At 42.9% G+C, this 22721-nt stretch overlaps 4 protein-coding genes across 4 annotated transcripts; 2 read left to right on the top strand and 2 right to left on the bottom strand.

Annotated features, from left to right (window-relative positions):
* Positions 1-341: 341 nt before the first annotated feature.
* Positions 342-2380, top strand: LOC127899954 (uncharacterized). The gene is made up of 2 exons (XM_052434115.1): positions 342-921; positions 1263-2380. Exons 1-2 carry the CDS (start codon positions 342-344, stop codon positions 2378-2380), a joined length of 1698 nt encoding a protein of 565 aa, XP_052290075.1.
* Positions 2381-2993: 613 nt separating this feature from the next.
* Positions 2994-9197, bottom strand: LOC127899953 (uncharacterized). The gene is made up of 2 exons (XM_052434114.1): positions 8678-9197; positions 2994-8104 (listed from the first exon to the last, which is right to left on the bottom strand). Exons 1-2 carry the CDS (start codon positions 9195-9197, stop codon positions 4035-4037), a joined length of 4590 nt encoding a protein of 1529 aa, XP_052290074.1. The 3' UTR covers positions 2994-4034.
* Positions 9198-10493: 1296 nt separating this feature from the next.
* LOC102622850 (uncharacterized) lies at positions 10494-11608 on the bottom strand. The gene is made up of 2 exons (XM_006475201.4): positions 11065-11608; positions 10494-10686 (listed from the first exon to the last, which is right to left on the bottom strand). The coding sequence occupies exons 1-2, from the start codon at positions 11409-11411 to the stop codon at positions 10629-10631; spliced, it is 405 nt and encodes a 134-aa protein (XP_006475264.1). The 5' UTR covers positions 11412-11608; the 3' UTR covers positions 10494-10628.
* Positions 11609-18369: 6761 nt separating this feature from the next.
* LOC127899952 (uncharacterized) lies at positions 18370-22354 on the top strand. Its single transcript, XM_052434113.1, has 4 exons — positions 18370-18623; positions 19489-21448; positions 21542-21733; positions 21872-22354. Exons 1-4 carry the CDS (start codon positions 18370-18372, stop codon positions 22352-22354), a joined length of 2889 nt encoding a protein of 962 aa, XP_052290073.1.
* Positions 22355-22721: the final 367 nt, after the last annotated feature.

Below are 22721 nucleotides of genomic sequence, written 5' to 3'. Positions count from 1 at the left end.
GTGACGTGGCAGAAATCGCCCCCTCCATTTGAATTTCAAACCGACGGTTATGAGGCCCTCGGGATTCGGCGCAGTTATATGCTGGCAACCCAAGGGTCCGTCCTCATTTGGAAAGCCAAATCCTCTCGAACGGCATATTCACCATTCACTCTGTCTCCGTCTACGTCTCTGTTTCTCCGGCAAAGAAGTTCCGGCACGAAGCCCCCCCTCCTTGCCTTTCTCCGATTGAAGCGGTACTTCAGGTATTACTTCTCTCTCCTCGGTCTCGAATAGTTTGTAGATAACTTCTTTTTTCTTTCGTTTGGGTAGTAGTTGGTGGTGTTGTGGTTAGAGTTTAGGAAATGTCGAAAGGCAAAGAGAAGGTCGTTGAGGTTGATGACGACGAGTTGGACTTCCTGCCTAGTCTGCTCACCAATCCCGCCTTTGACCCCGAGGTCCCCTTAGAGCCTGTTAGGTCTAGTGTCAGGACTAGTGCTAGGAGCATGTCTCCCCAAACGACCTCTACAAGCGGGAGTAATGGTGAGGATGGATCTTCTGACTCCGAGGATACTTTGAGTGAGGGTCGAGGAGATGATTCTGGTGAGGCGTCCCCATCGGGGGCGCCGCGACCAGAGGGGAGGAGTACAATAGGAGGTAGAGCCCTATCGCGGGATTATGCTATTGATTACATGACGTGCACGACCACGTTTGATGAGCTCGAGGACCTCCGGCTGAGGTATAGCATTCCTGGCGAGATACCTCTCAAGGTCCCGGGAAAGAAGGATGCTCCCAGCCGGCCTCCTAGGGGATATGTTACCCTGTATCTGGACAGCTTTAAGTACGGGCTGAGGTGTCCCTTGCAACCTTACTTTGCCCGGATACTTAACGGGCTAAATCTAGCTCCTGGTCAGCTGAATCCCAACGGGTGGAGAGTGCTCTCTGGTCTGTTCATATTGTGGGACAGATGTTGCCAAAGCGAGCCCACGGTTGATGAGGTGAAGCACATGTACCAGCTAAAGAGCAGCCCCAAAGATGCCGGCTGGTACTACTTCCAATCTAGCACCAAGAGCAGGAAACCTATAACCGACCTCCCTACTGGTGGTGGTGGGAATTGGAAGAGAAAGTTCTTTTTTGCTGGGGGTCCTTGGGGTCAGGTCGCACAAATGGACGGGAAGGATTATCGGGTCCCACCCCGTTTCACGGTCCCAGGTTGCCTGCTCGCTCCAGATGCCTTGTATCCATAATTGTTCTTGTTTCTAACCAAGTGTCTGTTTATGTTGTAGTTTCTTGGGGCGTTCATTTCCCACTCCGACCCGGCCCGCTCAAACGGGTTGAGGCTGTGCTAGTCAATTCCTGCTCGAGCCGGGAACTGATATCCACATACAACTTGCTCGAGTCTCGCTTGATACTTCCTGGCCATAGGATGGAGGACGCTGTGATTGGGGCTCTGACCCGAAAACGTTCTCGACCTCCGACCACGAAGAGGGACGAGAGTAAGGATGCCCCTACCGCGAAGCGGGCCCACATCGTGCAGCAGGCCCCACCCTTGAAGATTTTACCTCCGGCTCCTGTAGAAGTCGGGGAAGCTAGTGGAGTAGCCACAGATCCTGCTACCTCTTCTCCTCCTGTCGGGCCTCGACCTCGCTTACCGGACAGCCGAGCAGAACATCTGGTCCCTTACCTCAATGAGTTAACTAAATCCGTGAGCAAGAGGGACCTGGAGGCCTTTGACGGCCGCACCTTGGGTGAGCTGGTGGGGGCCATGCAGCATAGCGCTTTCCACCTCAGCTGCATGACCACCTATTACAAGGCTAAGGTTGGCCGCTACGACCGGAAGATGAAGGAGGATATCCAATCGGCGACGAACAGAGCTGACGTTGCCGAGAAGAAAGCAGGGGAGCTGAATCTCGAGAATCTGAAGCTGATAGAGCAAGAATCACTTGCTCAAGCAAAAGCCATTACCCTCGAGGAGGAGTTTACCAAGGTCAAGGAGGATCTGCAAAGGCAGAAGGCTATGTATGAGGCTCAGCTCGAGTCTCTCCGTGACTCCCACCGAGCTCAGGTCGAGAACTTGGAGAGGGAGGCCGACAACCAGTACGACCAGGGACTCCGGCATTCCTATCGTTGCATCATGGCCGTCCTCGGGAAGCAACACCCTGACCTCAAGATGGATGACCTTGCAGCTGGCGTTGCTCGGCATATGGATGAGGAGGCGGCCAAGGAAGATGCCGAGGGGGTGGAGCCGATCGTGATTGAGGAGGAAAACTCTCCTCCTCGTGGAGTCCCTGCTGAAGTTGGCGAGGCGAGCACCCCCCCGGACGCAACTGGCGATACCCCCCCCGCACCTGAGGAGGTCCAGCCAACCGATGCTGCTCGGCTCACAGATCCGCCGTCTTTTTGATATATTTCTTTTGTTGTAATGGACAATGTTCATGAAAATTATCTCCTCTGTTAATCATTAACCAATTAATAAAGATATTTTTTGATTACTTTCTTGTGTTGTAATTATGAGTTAATTTTCGTTTGAGAATCTGCTTTTCTTTGTCTAGACGAGCAGGTTCCGGCTTGGCTCATGGTTTTGCCGCATGCCTTTTAAGATCTCTCAATGCCTGGGATTCGGTTTGCCTTTGCGCGGCCGAGCAGATCCTGGCACGCTTGGCTTTGGTCTCGCCATAAGACAGGCTTTGAGACTTGGCGAGCCTTTGCATGCCTTGGATAATTTCTTCAAACGTTTTGGAGTCTGCTCGTCTTCTCGTGGTCGAGCAGATCCTGGCATGCTTGGCTTCTGTCTCGCCATAAGACAGGCTTTGAGACTTGGCGAGCCTTTGCATGCCTTGGATAATTTCTTCAAACGTTTTGGAGTCTGCTCGCCTTCTCGTGGTCGAGCAGATCCTGGCATGCTTGGCTTCTGTCTCGCCATAAGACAGGCTTTGAGACTTGGCGAGCCTTTGCATGCCTTGGATAATTTCTTCAAACGTTTTGGAGTCTGCTCGCCTTCTCGTGGTCGAGCAGATCCTGGCATGCTTGGCTTCTGTCTCGCCATCAGACAGGCTTTGAGACTTGGCGAGCCTTTGCATGCCTTGGATTCTTCAAAGGTTGGGATTCTGCTGCCTTCTCGTGGCCGAGCAGATCCTGACATGCTTGGCTTCTGTCTCGCCATAAGACAGGCTTTGAGACTTGGCGAGCCTTTGCATGCCTTGGATTCTTCAAAGGTTGGGATTCTGCTGCCTTCTCGTGGCCGAGCAGATCCTGGCATGCTTGGCTTCTGTCTCGCCATAAGACAGGCTTTGAGACTTGGCGAGCCTTTGCATGCCTTGGATTCTTCAAAGGTTGGGATTCTGCTGCCTTCTCGTGGCCGAGCAGATCCTGGCATGCTTGGCTTCTGTCTCGCCATAAGACAGGCTTTGAGACTTGGCGAGCCTTTGCATGCCTTGGATAATTTCTTAGTTTCAAGCGTAAAATTGCTTCATTAATGGCAGGATTCGACTTACATAAAATTGTTTGGGACATAAAGCGTAAAAGATAAGCGATAATGAGCCTGAGCAGAAATAGCTCTCAAATGTGAGCAAATCTTACTGGAAGTATTTTCGGAGGTGTGCTGCGTTCCATGGGCGTTTCACCTCGTGGCCGTCCGCGCGAACCAGCCTGTAAGCCCCGGGTCCCGCTATCTGCTTGACTCTATATGGCCCTTCCCAATTCGGTCCCAGCACCCCTTGAGTGGAATCTTTGGTGCTCTGATTCACTCTTCTCAGTACCCAGTCTCCGACCCTGAATTGCCGTATGTTCACCTTCTGGTTATAGTACCGAGCAACCCTCTGTTGGTAAGTGACTGATCGCTCGGCTGCTTGCTCCCTCTTTTCCGTCAGCAGATCAAGATTCAAACATATCTGCTCGTCGTTCTCCTGCTCATTGAAATGATCTGTCCGGTGTGTGGTCGTTCCTATCTCGGCCGGCACGACCGCTTCGTGTCCGAAAGCCAAAGCGAACGGTGTCTCCCCCGTTGCGGTTTTGTGGGTTGTTCTGTATGCCCATAGCACACCTGACAGCTCGTCAACTCACGCACCCTTTTTTGCACCAAGCCTGGTTTTCAGAAGCCTCTTGATGGTCTTGTTGGCGGCTTCTACTTGTCCATTCGATTGAGGGTGAGCAGGCGAGCAATACTTCAGCTCTATCCCGAGGTTCTGGCAGAAATCCCTGAAGCTGTGATTATCGAACTGCCTGCCATTATCCGTTACCAAGGCATAAGGGATCCCGTATCGACAGACCAGGTTTCTCCACACGAAGTCTGTTGTTTTCTTCTCCGTGATCCTGCTAAGGGCTTCCACCTCTATCCACTTCGTGAAGTAATCTATAGCAACTATTGCATGTGTTGCTGCTCCTCGTCCTTTTGGCAATGGGCCGATCAGATCAATTCCCCATTGAGCAAATGGCCAAGGGGAGGCCATAGAGGTGAGCTTCTCTGGTGGTTGGTTGGAGAAACTTTCAAAACTCTGGCAGCTTGCACAACCCCTGGTTTTCTTTTGCGCATCCTGGTGCATTGTCGGCCAGAAATATCCCTGCCTTAGGACCTTGTGGGCCAGGGACCTCCCGCCAGAATGATTTCCACAAATTCCTTCATGTACTTCTCTCAGCACGTAATCCGCGTCGTCGTCATCCAAACACCGAAGGAACGGTAACGTGTATCCTCGCCGATACAGTACCCCATCGATCATCGTGTATCTCGAGGCCTGAGCTCTAATCTTCCGAGCTCGCAGCTTATGTGGTGGTAATACCCCGTCTCTAAGGTATGAAACTATCGGGTCCCTCCACGAGCATTTTTTTTCTATCCGCAACACCCCCAAATTCTGCTCGATACTTGGGGTGGACTTCATTTCTAGAGGGACCGACTTTGGCATTTTTGGGTCGGCTACTGCTGCCATCCTAGCCAAAATGTCTGCTCGACTATTCTGCTCCCTGGGGATTTGTATCACCTCCACTGCTTCGAACTTCCCCATCATCTGCCTGACTATCTTCAGGTACTGTTCCATCTTCTCCTCTCTTAGTTGGAATCTTTCACTGACATGATTCGCAACCAGCTGGGAATCAGTTCTGATCTTAACTCTGTCTGCTTTCACGGCCCTAGCCAATTCCAGGCCTGCTATCAAGGCTTCGTACTCTGCCTGGTTATTTGTGGCTGCAAATTCCAACTTTACAGCATAAGAGATCTCCTCTCCCTCTGGGCCTTCCAGGACGATCCCTGCTCCTGAACCCCGCTCCCCTGATGACCCATCTACAGACATCTGCCATACTTGAGTTTCGTCATTACCTATAACTGCATCTTGTTGACCTAAGCATGTTTCGGGCTCGGTGAATTCAGCTACGAAATCGGCCATTGCCTGGGCCTTTATCGCTGCGCGGGGTTTATAGTCTATGTCGAATTCGCTCAGCTCCACAGCCCACTTGACGAGTCGACCAGAGGCATCTGGCTTGTGCAGAGTTTGACGCAATGGCTGGTTTGTTATTACCGAGACCGGGAATGCTTGGAAATATGGCCTCAACTTCCGAGCAGCAACCACAAGGGCAAGTGCCCATTTCTCCAACGGTGGGTATCTGGTCTCCGCGTCGAGCAGGGCCTTGCTGGTGTAGTATATCGGATACTGAACTCCTTCTTCCTCTCTCACCAGAACAGAACTGGCGGCCCGATCCGATACCGCCAAATACAGATACAACTTGTCCCCGTTCCTCGGTGTGGACAGCAGCGGAGCTTGCTGCAAGTATTGTTTCAAGTTCCGGAAGGCTTCCTCGCATTCTGGGGTCCATTCTGTTTTCTTTCCCCTCCTTATCACTTGAAAGAATGGCTGACACTTGTCTGTAGCTTTGGATATGAATCTGCTCAACGCCGCCAACCTCCCCGTGAGGCCCTGTGTCTCCTTCAGGTTACGAGGAGACGTCATTTGCACAATCGCCTGGATTTTCTCGGGATTTGCTTCAATCTCCCTATGGCTCACCATGAATCCCAGGAATTTCCCTGACTCGACCCCAAAAGCACACTTCTCCGGATTGAGCTTCATCTTATACTTCCTCAAAAGCTCGAATGTCTCCTCAAGGTGTCTAACGTGTTCCTTCGGGATCTTGGACTTGGTGATCATGTCATCCACGTACACCTCCATGGTTTTCCCGATCAACGGCTTAAAGATTTTGTTCACCAGCCTTTGATAGGTGGCCCCAGCATTCTTGAGACCGAATGGCATCACCCTGTAACAGAACAAACCTTGGTTAGTGATGAAAGCCGTGCTCTCCTCATCCTGCTCGTACATGGGGATCTGGTTGTATCCCGAGAATGCGTCCATGAAGCTAAGCAGACCATGTCCAGCTGTTGAATCTACTAGCTGATCGATCCTTGGTAAAGGGAAGCTGTCTTTTGGGCACGCCTTGTTGAGGTCTGTGAAATCCACACACATCCTCCACTTGCCGTTTGCCTTCTTTACCAACACCACATTTGATATCCACTCTGGGTAACTGACTTCCCGAATGAACCCTGCTCTCAGGAGCTTCTCCACCTCGTCATTTACAGCCTCATACCTCTCCTGGTTGAAGCACCTTCTCTTCTGCCTTACTACCCGAGCACCTTTCTTTATTGCCAGCTTATGACACGCTACCTCAGGGTCAATCCCTGGCATGTCTTCATGTGTCCAGGCAAACACATCAGCATGAGCCCGTAAGCATTTCACCAACTCCTGCTTTTGCTCTCCCTTCAGTCTCGACCCGATTCTGATCGTCTTTCCCGAGTTCTCTGGTCCCATGCTTACCGTTTCCAGATCCTCTACAGGTTCTTGCCTGCCAGTCTTGTTTTCCACTCGGGTATCGAGGGATGTTATCTGCATTGCCTCCCTTGCTGCCGAGGAGTAGCAGCTTCTTGCGATCCTCTGGTCTCCTCGTACCACTCCTACTACCCCATTCACCCGGTACTTCAGAGCCAGATAATGGTTGGACAACACCGCTTTGCTCATCCTTAAAAACGGCCGACCTAGGATCATCTGGTAAGGACCTTCCTCCTCCACTACGACAAAGTCCAGTATCATTGTTCTTTCTGTCGGGGGGCTCCCAATTGTGATAGGTAGTTCGACCACGCCCAGAGGAACCAGCTTCCCTCCTCCGAACCCCTTCAAGGAGGTGTTGGTGTGTTCCAACTTCCGGTCGGCTATTCCCATCTCTTCCAGGGTTGACTTAAATAACACATCAACTGAGCTCCCTGTATCAACCAGTATCCGGTCAAACTTCTTGCTAGCGACCGTAGCCTTGATGACTAAGGCATCCTCGTGGGGGTATAGGATCCCTTCCTCATCCTCATCCGTCCACATGATTGGCACTTGCCTGACCCTTGCCCGTTTGGCTGCTGGGGTGTGGAGGAGTACCTCTTTACTGGTCATGGCGTACCTAGCATAATTTTTTCTCGATCTGTTTGAATCTCCGGCCAATGTTGGGCCCCCCGCTATCACCCTTACCGCGGGCTGCTCGTGCCTCAAGATTCTATCACTCTGCTCCCCTTCATCTGTTGTGGCCACCATCGGGAAAGTCCCATCCATAAACTCGTCCAGGTACCGATTTCTCACCAGATCTTCGACTTGGGTCTTGAGATCTCTACACTCTGCTGTGGTATGGCCATGGGTGCCATGGAACTTACAATAACGTCCTCTATCCCTCCTGTTGGGTAGCTTTGTTATTGGTGTAGGGAGGTGCAGCAGCCCTCGATCCTTTATGGCCTCGTACACCTCATCCAGGGACATCTTCAAGGAAGTGTACCGCCTATAGTCCGGGTTCTGGTCGATCAGGTGCACTGCTCTTTCTCTGTTTGCCCCGCTCTGAGTTGGGGGTGGTGGAAGTACTTCTGGTCTGCTCGCTCTGCTACCGTGGGGGTGCTGATGAAGATCACCAGATGCCAACTCATGCCTTCTCCAAGGCTCCCTAGCTGGGGAACGAGGAGGTTGCGCCCTGCTGCGCTGATACTGTGGTGGCCTTTGATGAGGCTGGTAAGCAGTGACCCTGCCTCCTCCCCCACTACCGGAGGCCTGGTGGTCCCTCCTCCTGATCGGCCCGTTCCCTGGTAATGCTTTCATCTCTCTCCTCCCCAACCCTTCTAACTGGTCTGTCTTGATCCGTGCAGCCTTCTACTCTTCAATCTCGATGTCTCTTTTAGCCTGTTCGTATGCGGCCGCATACGTTTGAATAGCTGGGCTTCTCAAATTGTACCACAGCCTTCCTATCTTCACCCCTTCTTTCAATCCCCTTAACGCCTGAGGGTGGTTGAAGGCTCCCAAGTCGAGGACAGCTCGATGAAACCTCTTGATGAATTCCCGAAGGGTTTCTTGCTCCCCCTGTTTCATGCTTTTCAGCTCCATCATGTCATCTTCCGGTGACATCGCCCCACTGAACTGCTCCGCGAATTCCTGGCACATCTGCTCGAAGGTTTTAACGCTGCCCCGAGGAAGTTTCCTGTACCATTCTCGTGCACGTCCCTCAAGGGATAGCGGGAACACCCTGCACCTTTGGGATTGAGATAATCCTTGTACCCCAGTCATGTCGTTGAAGCGCTCTATGTGCATCAGCGGGTCAGTTCTTCCCGCGTACCTGAGGTCGGGGAGGCGGAAGTCTCTCGGAATAACTGCCCTCATGATCTCTGCTGAGAGCGGTGATTCTCCGTCCAGCATTATCCTCCAACCAGGGGCTCTGTTCCTCCCTTGCATATCGTCAATTATCTGCGCTAGTCTGCGCACTTCCTCCTCCAGCTGCCCTGCACGACCGGGGTCACGTGCTGCAACTTGATCCCGCTCCTGCTCTACATCTTGCAAGTGTTGCCTCAACTCGGTTTCCTCTGCATTCACCACCCCGTCGTCCGCGTCACAAGTCTGTCTTGCCGGGGACCGCTCTCTTTCTCTGTGAAATTCTCCCCGTAGAGGTGCGTTACCCCTCTCACCACCAGATCTCCCTGTGGTTTGACCTCTCCCCGCACTATCGGGACCTAGTGCCACTCCACCGCCTCTCACCCTTCCCTCTTGGGTTACCCTTCGCTCGCTCCGTAGCTCATGCAGAATGGTTGTCAGGGTCTCCATCTGCTTTTCCATCCGTTCCATCCGGTCGAACATGACTTTTTCCCGTGCCTCACTGACTATCTCCCTCAGCGTCACGGAATCGTTAAGCCTCATATCACCCCCTTGTGCACTACTTCCTCCTGTCTCCATTGCTTTTCGCTTACTCCACCCCTCTTCTTGCTATCAGCAGAAGCTTTTTGCTCTAGTTCCCACAGATGGCGCCAAAATGTTGATGCGAGATTCCGGTTCTCCTCGTTCTACGACCAGGATCCTTGCTCGATCAACTTTACCACGACCAGGAGGTCTCCTAGTAATGCTTCTTCTCCAGATGTCCCTGCACACACAGACAAGTCAGAGTACGCCGGTTGTTCTCCCGGCGCAAACCCTCCGACGCTCAAGTCAGATATGAAGGTTCGGGGAACGCTTGCCACAGGTCTTATGGCTTTTTTGTGGTTTCCTCTTTTATCTTGAAAATGCTAACCCTTTTACCTTCGTTGGCTACCTTTTTATAGGCTTCCTCTGAATCCCAGTTTTCCGCTTTTTTCGAGACGGTCTGGGGCTCTGACTGCTGCGGTATGGGCAAACGGGGGATCTTGCGTGTTACGCCACGGTTCAGGGGAAAGCGTGGCTGTCGTGGTTCTGAGAGATCTTGCGTGTTACGCCACGGTTCAGGGGAAAGCGTGGCTGTCGTGGTCCTGTGAGATCTTGCGTGTTACGCCACGGCTCAGGAGAAAGCGTGGATGTCGTGCCTAGATTCTCGGGCTGGAGAGCATGTCTTGCCAACTGCCGTCGACCGGGTCTCCTCGCCTATCGACCTCTAGCCGGAATGGCCGTATACCTTTTATAGGGAATTGGCCTCGCGGATGACAACATCGTGGACGAGCAGGATATTTCTGCTCCTGTTCCTCCGCGTGCCAGGCTTTTATGGAACACACCGGTTCGCAGAGCTCTGCCATCAGATATCTGCTCGTCATTCCTGGTCTCGTCGACATATTTATCCCAAACAGTATCTCTCCCAAACATGTTATAATATGAAGTATTGGAAAAAATAAATTGTTGATTATTGAAGGATAAATATAATATTCTCATTTGCAAATTGCCCCAGATCGTACTAAATTTTGAACATAACTTGTGATTCATGATGTAAATAGTTTTCTTGGTAGTCGGTTTACGTAGAAGCTGTTTGTTTTTTTTTACTTATGACATAATTGACAAGTGATATTACAAATTTACTAGGACCAAAGTATCATTCCCCCTATATACCTTATTTATTACTACTATCACATGATTCACACCTGAAATTAATAATTGTCCTTCGAAGCCAAATATGTTTCGACAAAATTTGGAAGATGAATTTATATTACTTGCTAAGTTAAAGAAGAATCAGTCAGTAGCCACTTGAGGTTGGTTTAATTAATAAACAGCCATATTGGACAATAATAATAATAAATATCGAAATTTACAGAAATTTTATTATTATCCTGAATAGACAACGTAGCTATGTATAATAAGTGTATACATCCAAATTTAGATCTCCAATCACGGGCTTTGAGTGAGCGGCAAGTCAAGTCAACTCCATCATCAAAACATGAATGGTGTCGGAGAAAACGCCGGAATGAATGTTGGCATTGAACTTTGCCTGAACCCAAAATCCCAGTTAGTTAAAACATAAAAAGCTTCGGTCTTTTCCAAAAAAAATATATATATATATATATATATATATGTATATTTAATTTTTTTTAAAATTATGATTATTTTCTTATCTTAAAAATATGATCCACCAAACACCTACCGTGCATTTAAAGTAATTTAATCTCATTTATAATCTTGTGTCCGTGTAAGTCGGATTCGAAGTAAAAAAAAAGGAATTTTACCAACTCGATTAATTGCTATTTAAAGATTACGTCAATTTATTATTAGCCAATCACATACAAAACTTTTATCTTTTAAAATAACTGATGCAGACATGAGAAAATTTAAATGAAAGAAAAAAAGAAAGGCCAAAGAGAAAACGAACCCGAAATCCTTGCTGAAAGTACGAAGACGAATTTTATCGGGCTTAAAACTTCCGGATTTTCTCTTAACAGCACCGTCCGAATCACTCGTCTGTCTTTCAATAACAACGTTGTCTTCAGAAATAGCAAACAGGGAGGGCTTCCACTCACCGGATGACCGCCCGCCAAAGTCACCACCGGCCGTCCTTCCCCTCCTCCTCCGCCGGAAACTCCTCCGCGCGACGGGGACCAACCTGCTCGACTCCGAAGACGGACTCTCGGGAACTGGGCTGGTGCCACCACCGTCACCGCCACCACAAAACGACTCCTGGCACCCGCAGCACGAAACGAGCTCCAACAAGAACCTCATTTGATTTTTGATAATAACAATAACAATAATAATAACAAAATTATTGTTCTTGTTGTTGTTGTTGTATTCGCGAATGAATCAATTGGGATTTCGGAAACGAGACCGAGAGACTCACTGGTTTTGTGGGTGGCGGTGTAAAAAATAAAAAATTGACGCTGTTGTTTTGTGTGTGGATCTATTTAGTGTACCCGATCTCTGGTTTGGCTTTCGTTATTTATAGGCCCATAATTAATTGATTTCATTTTCATTAATGAATTTTGTGTTTTATTTTTTATGGATAAGAGTGGCCCTGATTTTTCGGAATTGTTACAAAATTAGCAAGTCTATGTGGGATCATTCGGCGGCGGGCCCTATTCCCTTGATTCATCGACAGTTACTACATGCCGTCACGAACACTCTAACTTAACTCAGTTCAATAATTTATTTTTATATATGGACGAAGCTACGGTGCCCCCCGGTGCATGGTACCCTAATTTTTTTATAAATGACTTTGGGGTCCCTCTTATTTGATGAAAAGTGAAAAAATTAGAAGTTTTAAAATTGTAATGGATAAGTCCATATATTTCTATTATTTACACTTAGAGTATATTCCTATTATTTATAATTAAATATTAAACCATAGTTGATTATTATGAAATTTTTTGCATTGTTATTTGGTCATATTATTAATAATAAATTAATTTTTATTTTATATTTAAATTATTTATAATTGATTAAATAGATTTTATGTTGTTTCCAAAAAATAGATTAATATTATTGATAAATTAATATACTTTTATTATATGTTTAAATTATTTATTATAGATTAAATCAATATTATGTTTTTTTATAAAAAATCTTTTATGTTCTAAAAAGTTTTACAAGTTATTGTCCTTATACTATCATTAATTCTAAGAGGCAAATTGGGTCAAAATATAAAAATTTAAAATTATATGTCAAATTTTTGACTCTTTTGTTTTTTTGAAAAAACATTAAGGACATCGATGTTAAAAATCATAAAAGTATATTCATAACATTGAAGCAAGTTCTTTGTTTGATATAAGGATAACTCATATACGGACAAAATGGGGGGTACCATGCTCCAAGTGTACAGTATCTGGAACCTTATATATATATATATATATATAATCTCATTGAAACTATTAAAATAAAACAAATTCTAAGTTACATGTAATGTAATTTATAACCACTCACATAAACAGTGATTGTATGGCTAGGGCTCACGCACTATTTATTAAAATGGTTGTAAGTTAAGGAATCCTCAACGTAAATATCTTTCGTTAAAATTAAGTTAGAATCAATAGATGACTCATCACCACCATCGTCTAGATTAAAAAAAAAAATCGATACATTCAATTTAACGAAATTTTGAATCATGTTACTCATGCGTAAGCATTAGAAGTTTGTAGATATTTCTCAACGAGAAATCAATTATGGCGCGGGCCCATATACATTTATTTCATAAATATTGAAAGAATATATTTATTACACCCATATTTTTCTAAAAGCGATGTTAATTTCTGTCCAATTATATAATTAGGAGGGGGAAGCTAGGTTTACAAAGATTATCACATTGATAAAAGATAACAACTTCAACTAATACCATAAAATTAATAATTAATAATAGATAACATATCATTTGAACATACAAATTAAGCATCGCAGTTTTATAAGTATAATATTATTATTTGAGCATATATTGTATTTACTTTTTTTATTTAATTACAATATAGATTTAAAATAAGGGTTCCACTACTATCAATTTTTTTTTTTTTTGTTATGGACGAAATATTTTTGTTACCTGTCAAAGATATTTGGTCACAACCATCGCTTGATATACATGCAACAAATATGAAATAACGGAAACATTGTTAATGGCAACGGAAAAACGTAGCTAATTAATGTTTCCTGGAGATAACCAGTCTCAGCGCCCTTCATCAAAAAGTGACAGCTATTCATCTCTAAACTTGTCTAAAATGACTTTTGTTATGATTATTTAATAGCCGTTGGATGAAGAAATAACATAATTTTATTATTTTATATTTCCACAATCATTAGATTTTCATTCAATGGCTGTTACATAATCATGTATATTACATGATTATGTAACATAACAATTTCCGTCTAAAATTATTATTGTGATGTGATCTTTATTATGAATCATCTAAATTTTTTACACAATTCTTCTTCATTTTTTACCCTCAATCATTTTGAAAAAGAAACATAAATATTTTTAATAGTGGGTTAGTTTAATTTATTAGTAAATATATGTGTGGGGGACGTGATTGACGATGTCTAAATATAATGCAGAATTTATATTTAATTATTACAATTGTCCTCAAATGTTGACTAATGAAATTATTGTAATCTATACAATTTCATTTTGTGCCACTCAGGTTGAGGTCTTGGCCTACTTGGTAAAGTCCACTAAACCACGTGGGAATTATCCAAATGTTACTGTTGAGATAAATGGGAGCTAATATGAAGTTAAAAATTGCTACGGATTGAGGTCATTGTGTAGAATAAGATAAAAATGCATTAATCACTAATGTCACATATGAACAAGTTGGGTTATGGATAATTGACTTTTAGATGAGTAGGTGGTAAAGTTGTAACCGAAAATTAATTTATTTTAGGTTTGTCATCGACAATCTACTCATTCAACCACCAAGATTTTAATATTATATATATATATATATATATGATACTTATCTCCCATAATGAATATTAAAAAATAATATAATAGACTTACTTTTGTTTCTTTTTTTTTGTTTTTCTGCCCATACCTTACACATCATGTGAATAGGTGCACTATGTGTGTGGGGCTGTTTTTATTTAATTAACATTTAAGGTATCTGCCACCGAAAAGAAAATAATACAAGACAGACACTGCTTAAAAAATAACTGTTGAAGAATCTAAAATGTTTACTGTTTTTGTCATGACAATACTTGAGAATCCTATGCATATAATAGAATCGGGATTCTCTCTTTATCTAAATTTATCGTATATAAAATTTAAACTTGTAATCGGTGATTATTACATAAGATTGCTAGGGAAAAAAAATTAAGTCTCAATAATATAAAAAAATTATGATCCGAGGCAGTGAATCGTTTTGAAAGCATAGCATCATGCGCATATCAAGCTATTGAGAGTTAAGTATGGTCACTTACATTAACCAAATGGGTGTTCTAAACAGACCTTAATCATAACTAATGATTGTTAACCTAAGATAAGTTTAGTAAAAAGGGCAAGAACAGAAGACAAAGAAGTGTTTCTTGGCAACAGAAAACTATACTACGCAAATTCCCCATACAGAGACAAATTCTTTTGCACCACAATTTTTTCCTAGCAACATCAAGTAGTACCCCCTCATTTCTCACCAAAATGATGTTACCTTACATGTCGAAACATTTATTTTTCCTCCGGAAAATTCTTCATACTCATCAAGTTGAACTACATATCAAGAAAGCAACTAATCAAAGGAAAATGACAGCGACACTCTTATGGTTTACTAAAATAATTATAGGAATACATTTACTTTGAGAAAAGCCAAGTAGATTTTTCTTGAATAATTTTACTCAAATAAAATACAACTAGGTCATTATAACTAAAGATACAAGGGTCCAATTATATTGGAATTGTTCTATTGTGGAGTATTGATGATGATTATACAATCATACATATAAATATTAAATCTCTAATTACTATTATGATCTGACAGTTATCATTAGTGTTCTACAATAAAGTAACTTTACCATAACGACTGCCAATACATAATTATCCTGAAAAATATCTATGTGTCTATTTTAAAAATAAAGAGGGTTCTTTGATTATTTTACCAAATTATAGGGTGTTCGTATCTTTTCCAATAATCAATAACCTAATACAACCTACGGAATTTGATATATATATATATATATATATATATATATATATATATACATATATACACGGATACACTTTAAAACTACAGGGTTTAAGAGAATTAGTTTTTAACTCTTTTAAATTATACGGTTTAAAAATATGTTCGCATTAAAATAAATGCGAGCATCCACACTTGAGAATGATAATATATATATATATATATATAGTAGTTTTCCAATCATGAATCACTGACTGTAATAAAGTCAGAAAATAGTTAAAAGTCAAAAAAAAATTAGATTTTAATACACTATATGACAAAATATAGTGTATTAGAGTTTGTATTTATTTTATTTTTTAATTAATTCTGATTTTAATAGAGTTAGAGATCTCTAATTAAAAAACTATTTTATATATATATGCTGAGAAACGAAAATGCATTTACTTATGTCATATTATGTATTTCCCCACTACTAATGTCATATACCACAACGGTTTATTTGTCTTGATGGATCAAAAAATCAAGTGTTGCGTTACTTTCAGTGTTGCTGAAAAACTTGTTCGGTTGCTTCAATCGCAAGGCATACGCAAGTGCCTCACACTCATTGGCTTATTCTGAAAATAATGTCAAAGTGGAATTTGCCAATTTGGTGCTTTCAAGTTTCAAGGCCACCTGTTTTGATGCAATTAATATGCAGAGTGACTAGCTGTGACGAAATTGTTGTGGGGTTGGGGTGGGGAGGTCACTATAATTCATCTGGACACCTTGTGTCGTGTGCAAAACTACAATTGGGACGTGTCAAATCGTGTCAATTAATTTTGAAGACAATCAATGCAAATAAGAAATATATAATGCACGTGACGTGGTCCATGCATATCAGAGTATTTGGCAACCGCAAGAGCAATTTGAGGGCAATGATTTATAATGAATTTTTTGCTAGGCGAAAGTTTGGTTATTGAATGTGTGTGTTGATTTTAATGGCTTATTTTACTGTCTTACGAGGGGTGGGTAACATTAGTTCTGAATATAGATTAGTATCCATTCGATGGTGCAATGATTCAATGATGTGAGTTTTGGTATGAAAAAGCTTTAGTGGGAAAAAAAAATCATAATCAACAACGAAGAGACACGTAAAAATGAGATCATTTAAAGAGAAATTGTGGGCTTGTTCAAGTAAGAGATTTGGTTGAGTCCTTTCCTTAGGAGTTTTTATGTGGAAGACAAATAAGGATGAGAGATTGAATAGAGTTGCCATGACTCTTTGAAGTCACTCTCGGTGGGTGGTTTTGAAACTCTAAAGTCTTTTATTTTTGGAGTTCTTCTAGTGGGAGCGCTGGTCCAGGGTCATTAACATCATTAGTTTTTATAGATCATTAAAGTAGTTTTTTCAGTAAAATGGATTCTGAGGAGTTAATAAAGAGGTGCAGAGCCATAAAGCTAAGTGATGAGGAGGAAGGAAGAGTAACATTCAGAAGTAAAATGAAAGCCCAAGGGGAAAAAATAGTCGCGGGCTGTTTGATTGGGAAGGTGATTCACACAAGGGGAGTTAGTATTGAAGGCTTAAAGGCTGTGATGCAGAGGGTGTGGAAAACTTCACGTGAGGTTAAAATTGAAAGTTTGGGAGAAAATATTTTTATGTTCAAGTTCGGGTCTGAGATGGATAAAAGAAGCATTTTGGTGGGAGGTCCGTGGCATTTTGATAGAGCTCTAATTGTTTTAAAGGAGCCTGCTGGAATCGGAGATGTAAAAAAGCAGGATTTCAGCCATGCATCTTTCTGGGTTCAAATCCATGATGTCCCTATCATGTGCATGTATAAAGAGATGGCAAATGAGCTAGGTGTGGTGATTGGAAAGGTGGAAGAAATAGAAACTGATGCTGCGGGGGAATGTTTTGGAGAATTTTTTAGGCTGAGAATCTTAGTAGACATTACTAAGCCATTAAAAAAGATTATAGAGTTGGAACAGGAAGGGGATGACGAGGATGATATTCCTATGAGAGTAATGTATGAACGATTGCCGGATTTTTGTTTTTGTTGCGGGAGAATTGGGCATCAATACAGAGAATGTACACACTACAAATCTCAATCCAAAGATAAAATGGCTTACGGGCCATGGCTCAAGGCTACCTCCATAGCCGAGAGATTCAAACAGAACAGACGAAGAGATAAGTGGGAGTCGGAAGCTAGCAAAGGCCACACAAGTTCTTCAACGCCAATGAAAGATCCAAGGCGAAGCAGCGCAGAAAATGGAAGATGCAGGGTGGGTGAAATGGGGAGTGCTGAAGAAGAAAACCGGATCCATCAAGATTCGGGCATGGATAGTTCGGAGGGGGAAATGAGTGAGATTCAGAAAGGGAGTCAGAAGCAATCAATGCAAGCGTTGACAGGACGCAAAGAGCTAGAGGATAGCTGTACGGGGAACAAAAACCTAGTAGTCAATGATACAGTGCATTGGGATGAGACCATGGAAGCAAAATCAAAAGGCGGGAAGGGGAAATTTTTAAGCAAAAAACCTGACACAGCAGTGGTGGGGGGCTTGAAAAATGCGGGAAAAATTGAGCGGGAAGAGGAGGATTTGAGGAAGATTTCAGCTGAGATGGATTGCCAAAAGATAAAGGGGCTGCAACCAATAATAGAATTAGAAGCTGAAGATTTGGAAAACGGGCCCAGGGGAGGAAAAACGAAAATTAGAAAAAAGAAATGGAAATACCAAGCCCGAAACAAAGAAGAAAAAAAGGGGTTTAGTGAAGGGATTACAAGAGTAAAGAGGCCTAGCAGCACCATAGACTGGGAAAGCCCAAAACCAAAAAAGAGCAAATTAAACAACCCGGGTAATATCGTTTTATCACCGCGGATTCAGAAACTAGCTGGTGCAGCAACAAAACTGAACTTCGAAAAGGATAGGGAGAATGCATGGGAGGAGATCCAAAATGTCACAAATGAAACATCGGCGGTGGCTGGGAGCCAGCACCGCCGACAGCCATGAAACTACTAAGTTGGAACGTTCGGGAGCTGGGCAAAGACCGAACGTTCCGAGAAGCCCAGCAACTCTTGCAAGAATATAGACCTCAGATTTGTTTTCTTTGCGAAACAAAAATGACGGCTAGACAAATGCAAGGGAAAGCTAGTAAGCTACAGTTCCAGAATTGTTTTGCAGTGGATAGAGAGGGATTGGGAGGTGGGTTGGCAATGTGTTGGACGGAAGACATTAATGTGGAAATCAAATCTTTTAGTAAACACCATGTGGATGCTGTGGTTCATAGCGAGGAGGGTAGATTCTGGCGATGTACTGGAATTTACGGCCACCCTGAAACAGATCAAAAAAAGCATACATGGGAGCTTTTAAGAAGGTTAGCTGGTTTATCTTCACTTCCTTGGCTATATTTCGGGGACTTTAATGAGGTTCTGAATTTAAATGAAAAATTAGGAGGTAGAGATTAAAAGATTGTGACCTAATGGATTTGGGAAGCATTAAAAGATTGTGACCTAATGGATTTGGGAAGTACCGGGTATCCATTCACGTGGTCAAATAGAAGGTTCGGGGTGAATACCATAGAAGAGAGGTTGGACAGATTTTTAGGAAATAGTAGCTGGAGGGAAAGTTTCCAAGAGAAGACAGCCCAAAATTTAATTTCTTGGAGCTCCGATCATAGCCCTATAATGATGGAGGTCCTGAAGAAAGGTAGGGGAAACAGATACTCTAGGAAAACTTTTCATAGAACCCACTATGAAGACATGTGGAGTCCATATGAAAAGTGCAAGGAAATTGTTAAGAATGAATGGATGGAGGGAATCAGCTGGAAGGGTGGAAATTCGGCTGAAATTTTCAAAAGGATTTCTAAGGAGTCTTTGGCGAATTTGAGGATTTGGATTAGAGAGGAATTTGATGGAAGGAAAAGGAAGTTACAGCAGTTAAAAAAGAAGCTAAAAGACTTAAAAAAATGGCTTTCGCCATCTAGACAGTGGAGAGGAGATTAGGAGAATAGAAATGGAGATAGACAACATTCTCTTGGATGAGGAAGTTTATTAGAAACAAAGGTCGAGGGCAGATTGGCTGAAGGAGGGGGACAAAAATACAAGTTTCTTTCACTCAAAGGCCTCTACAAGAAAGAACAAAAACAAGATTAGTGGCTTGGAAGATGAAAGTGGAAAATGGACAGAGAGTGAGGAAGAAGTGGAACGTCTGTTTTGTGAATACTTTTCAAAAATTTTCAGCTCAATAAATCCTTCTCGAGAGCAAATGGATGTAGCTGTAGAGGAATTGCCAGCAAAGGTTACAGAGGAGATGGGAAACTACTTGGACCAGCCTTTCACGGAAGAAGAAGTTGCAGATGCGCTAGCCCAAATGTGCCCCACAAAAGCACCAGGCCCGGATGGACTCCCAGCCGCGTTTTTCCAGAAGCATTGGAGCTCAGTGAAGGAGGGGGTGGTTACAACTTGCCTGCATGTATTAAACGAGGGAGGTAACCTTGCACCTTTAAACCATACCTACATTGCTTTGATTCCGAAAGAAAATAAGCCAAAAAAAGTGACTGAGTTTAGGCCTATTAGTCTTTGTAACGTAATATATAGAATCATTGCAAAAACAATGGAAAATAGGCTTAAACAGATTTTAAATGATATTATCTCCCCCACCCAAAGTGCTTTTGTTCCCGGTAGACTCATTATGGATAATCTTGTTATTGGATATGAGTGTTTGAATAAAATAAGACAGAGTAGGAGTAAAAAAAGAGGGCTGGTTGCTTTAAAGCTTGACATTAGTAAAGCATATGATAGAATAGAATGGAATTTCGTAAAGCACACAATGCAAAAGTTGGGGTTTTCTGAAAAATGGGTAAGCTTGGTAATGAATTGCATATCTACAGCTAGTTTTTCAGTTCTAATCAATAGAGTGCCGAAAGGGCTGATTACCCCTCAAAGAGGTTTAAGGCAGGGATGTCCTCTCTCGCCTTATATTTTCATTATGTGTGCGGAGGTGCTCTCAAATTTGTTGGTTCAGGCAGAAAATCGAAGTCTCATCCAAGGGTTGAAGTTTAACAGGAGTTTATCAGTTACACATCTCTTATTTGCTGATGATAGTTTGGTGTTTGCAAGGGCGTCCAGCAATGATTGCAGAATCTTAAAGGGCATTTTTGATAGCTATGCAGCAGCTTCGAGAAAGGTCTTCAACTTTGAAAAATCGTCTATGTTATTTAGCTCAGGTACAAGTCAGATTCAAAAGGAGGAATTCAAGAATATTTTTAGGTTGAATGTTGTAACAAAACATGAAAGATACCTTGGCCTTCCATCTATGGTGGGGAGAAGGAAAATCAGCTTCTTTAATGAGATAAAGTTAAGGGTTTTAAGCAAGCTTTCCAGCTGGCAAAGCAAGAAATTTTCCTGTGGGGGCAAAAAAGTGTTAATCAAAGCTGTTGTACAAGCAATCCCAGCCTATGCAATGAGTGTTTTCAAAATTCCTCAAGGCCTTTGTGAGGATATAGAGAAAGCCATTTCAAGATTCTGGTGGGGATCCTCTGATACTCACAGAAGCATACATTGGGCTAGATGGGAAAGACTAAGTCATGCCAAGATACGAGGGGGACTAGGCTTCAGAGAATTTTCATGTTTCAACCAAGCCCTCATTACAAAACAGAGGTGGAGAATCCTACATAATCCCGAGTCTTTAATGGCACAGATTTTGAAGGCAAAATACTTCAAGCACTCTAACTTTATGGAAGCAAAGCTGGGGTCCAATCCATCTTATGTGTGGAGGAGTATTCTGTGGGGTAGGCAAGTGTTGCATAAAGGCTTAAGATGGAGGATAGGAGATGAGAAGCAAGTAAAAATTTCTGGAAACAATTGGGTAAAAAGTTTTGAGATCCCTAGAGCAAACCCACACCCCAGCTTATCAATGGAGGCTGTGGTGGCTGAGTTAATTGATGGAAGCAACAAGTGGAGGGAAGACTTGATTGGGCAGTCTTTTTCAAAGGAAACTGCTGAACGAATATTGAGAACTCCACTGCCAAAAACTCCAAGACCAGATAAGCTGGTATGGCACTTTGATAAACATGGAATCTACTCGGTTAAAAGTGGGTACCAGTTGGCTGTGAATTTAGAATCCCTAGATAGGCCAAGTTGCTCAAACATATCCAAAACAATGTGGAAGGTTATCTGGGTAAATGACATTCCAGAGAAGGTAAAGATTTTTATGTGGAGGGCTGCTCAAAATGTGCTACCAACGGTGGAAAATCTATGAAAGAGGAAAATTGTGGGGGATCCAGTGTGTCAGAGATGCTGTAGGATGAGCGAAGATGTGTTCCATGCTCTGGTGGGGTGTAGTTTTGCGCGAAAAGTTTGGAAGCTGACAGATTTTTATGAAGAGATTAAGGGGATGGCTCATCAGGATATGTTAAGTGTGCTGCAAGAGTTAGCAATGAAGAGGGGGAAGAAAGACATGGAACAAATAATTGCAGTTTGCTGGGTAATATGGCACCTGAGGAATTGCTTTGTTTTTGAAGGAAAGATGGAAGATCCTCTGTATTCAGCTACAAGAGCATAAGCCGTTGTGGAGTCATATAGGAGGATAAATCCTGGAAAAAATATTGCTTTGGCTGGGCAGCAAGTTTGGAAGCCCCCTCCACCTGGCTGTTTCAAAGTAAATGTAGATGCGGCTACAAATTTATCTAAGCAAAGGGGAGGGATTGGAGCTGTGGTCAGAGATTCCAGAGGAGATTATGTAGCTGCAGCAGCTCAGAGAACTACCCTTAAAGGCAATGTTGCAGACATGGAGGCTGAAGCTGTACTACTAGGCATCCAAGTAGCGAGGAAAGCAAACTGTGCCCATTTTGTTATTGAATCAGACTCTAAAGAAGTTGTGGAGCTTGTTCTGAAAAGGAAGAGGAGCTTAGTTGAAATATCATGGAACATAGAAGAAATTCAGGAATGTTTAAAAGGGCAGAACACGACATCTATTCTTTATGTGCCAAGAAGGTGTAATGTCAGGGCTCATAACTTGGCAAAAGTTGCTTTAGATTGTGTAGACCCTATCCTCTGGATAGGAAATTGCCCAGTTCCCGCTGGAGATATGTTTCTTCAGCTTTAATCAATGGAAAGGTTTACTTTCTTTCAAAAAAAAAAAAAAAGTAAGAGATTTGGTTGAAAAACATTTATATGAGATGGACGTATCACCTCAGTTTTTTAATAAGAACTTATTGTTTGGACAGGTCAAGTGGATCTTATTAGGAAAACTATTTTTTAAGGAAAATTATCTCATTAAAGTTAGTGAATTTCACTAGAGAAATATGTAAAAACAATATATCTTAAATTTTTATTTCAAATGATGTGATATTCATTAATTGACTAAGGAGATAATATAATTAATTTACTTATAATTTATAAAAAAATTATTAACCACTTAACTAGGGACGGACCCACATGTTGGGCAGTAAGGGGTAATAAAAAATTTGGCT

Source organism: Citrus sinensis, chromosome 9, assembly GCF_022201045.2.
Source record: "Citrus sinensis cultivar Valencia sweet orange chromosome 9, DVS_A1.0, whole genome shotgun sequence".
Lineage (NCBI taxonomy): Eukaryota > Viridiplantae > Streptophyta > Magnoliopsida > Sapindales > Rutaceae > Citrus > Citrus sinensis.
The sequence above is the reverse complement of the archived record's forward strand: the minus strand, read 5'-3'. Positions and strand labels throughout refer to the sequence as shown.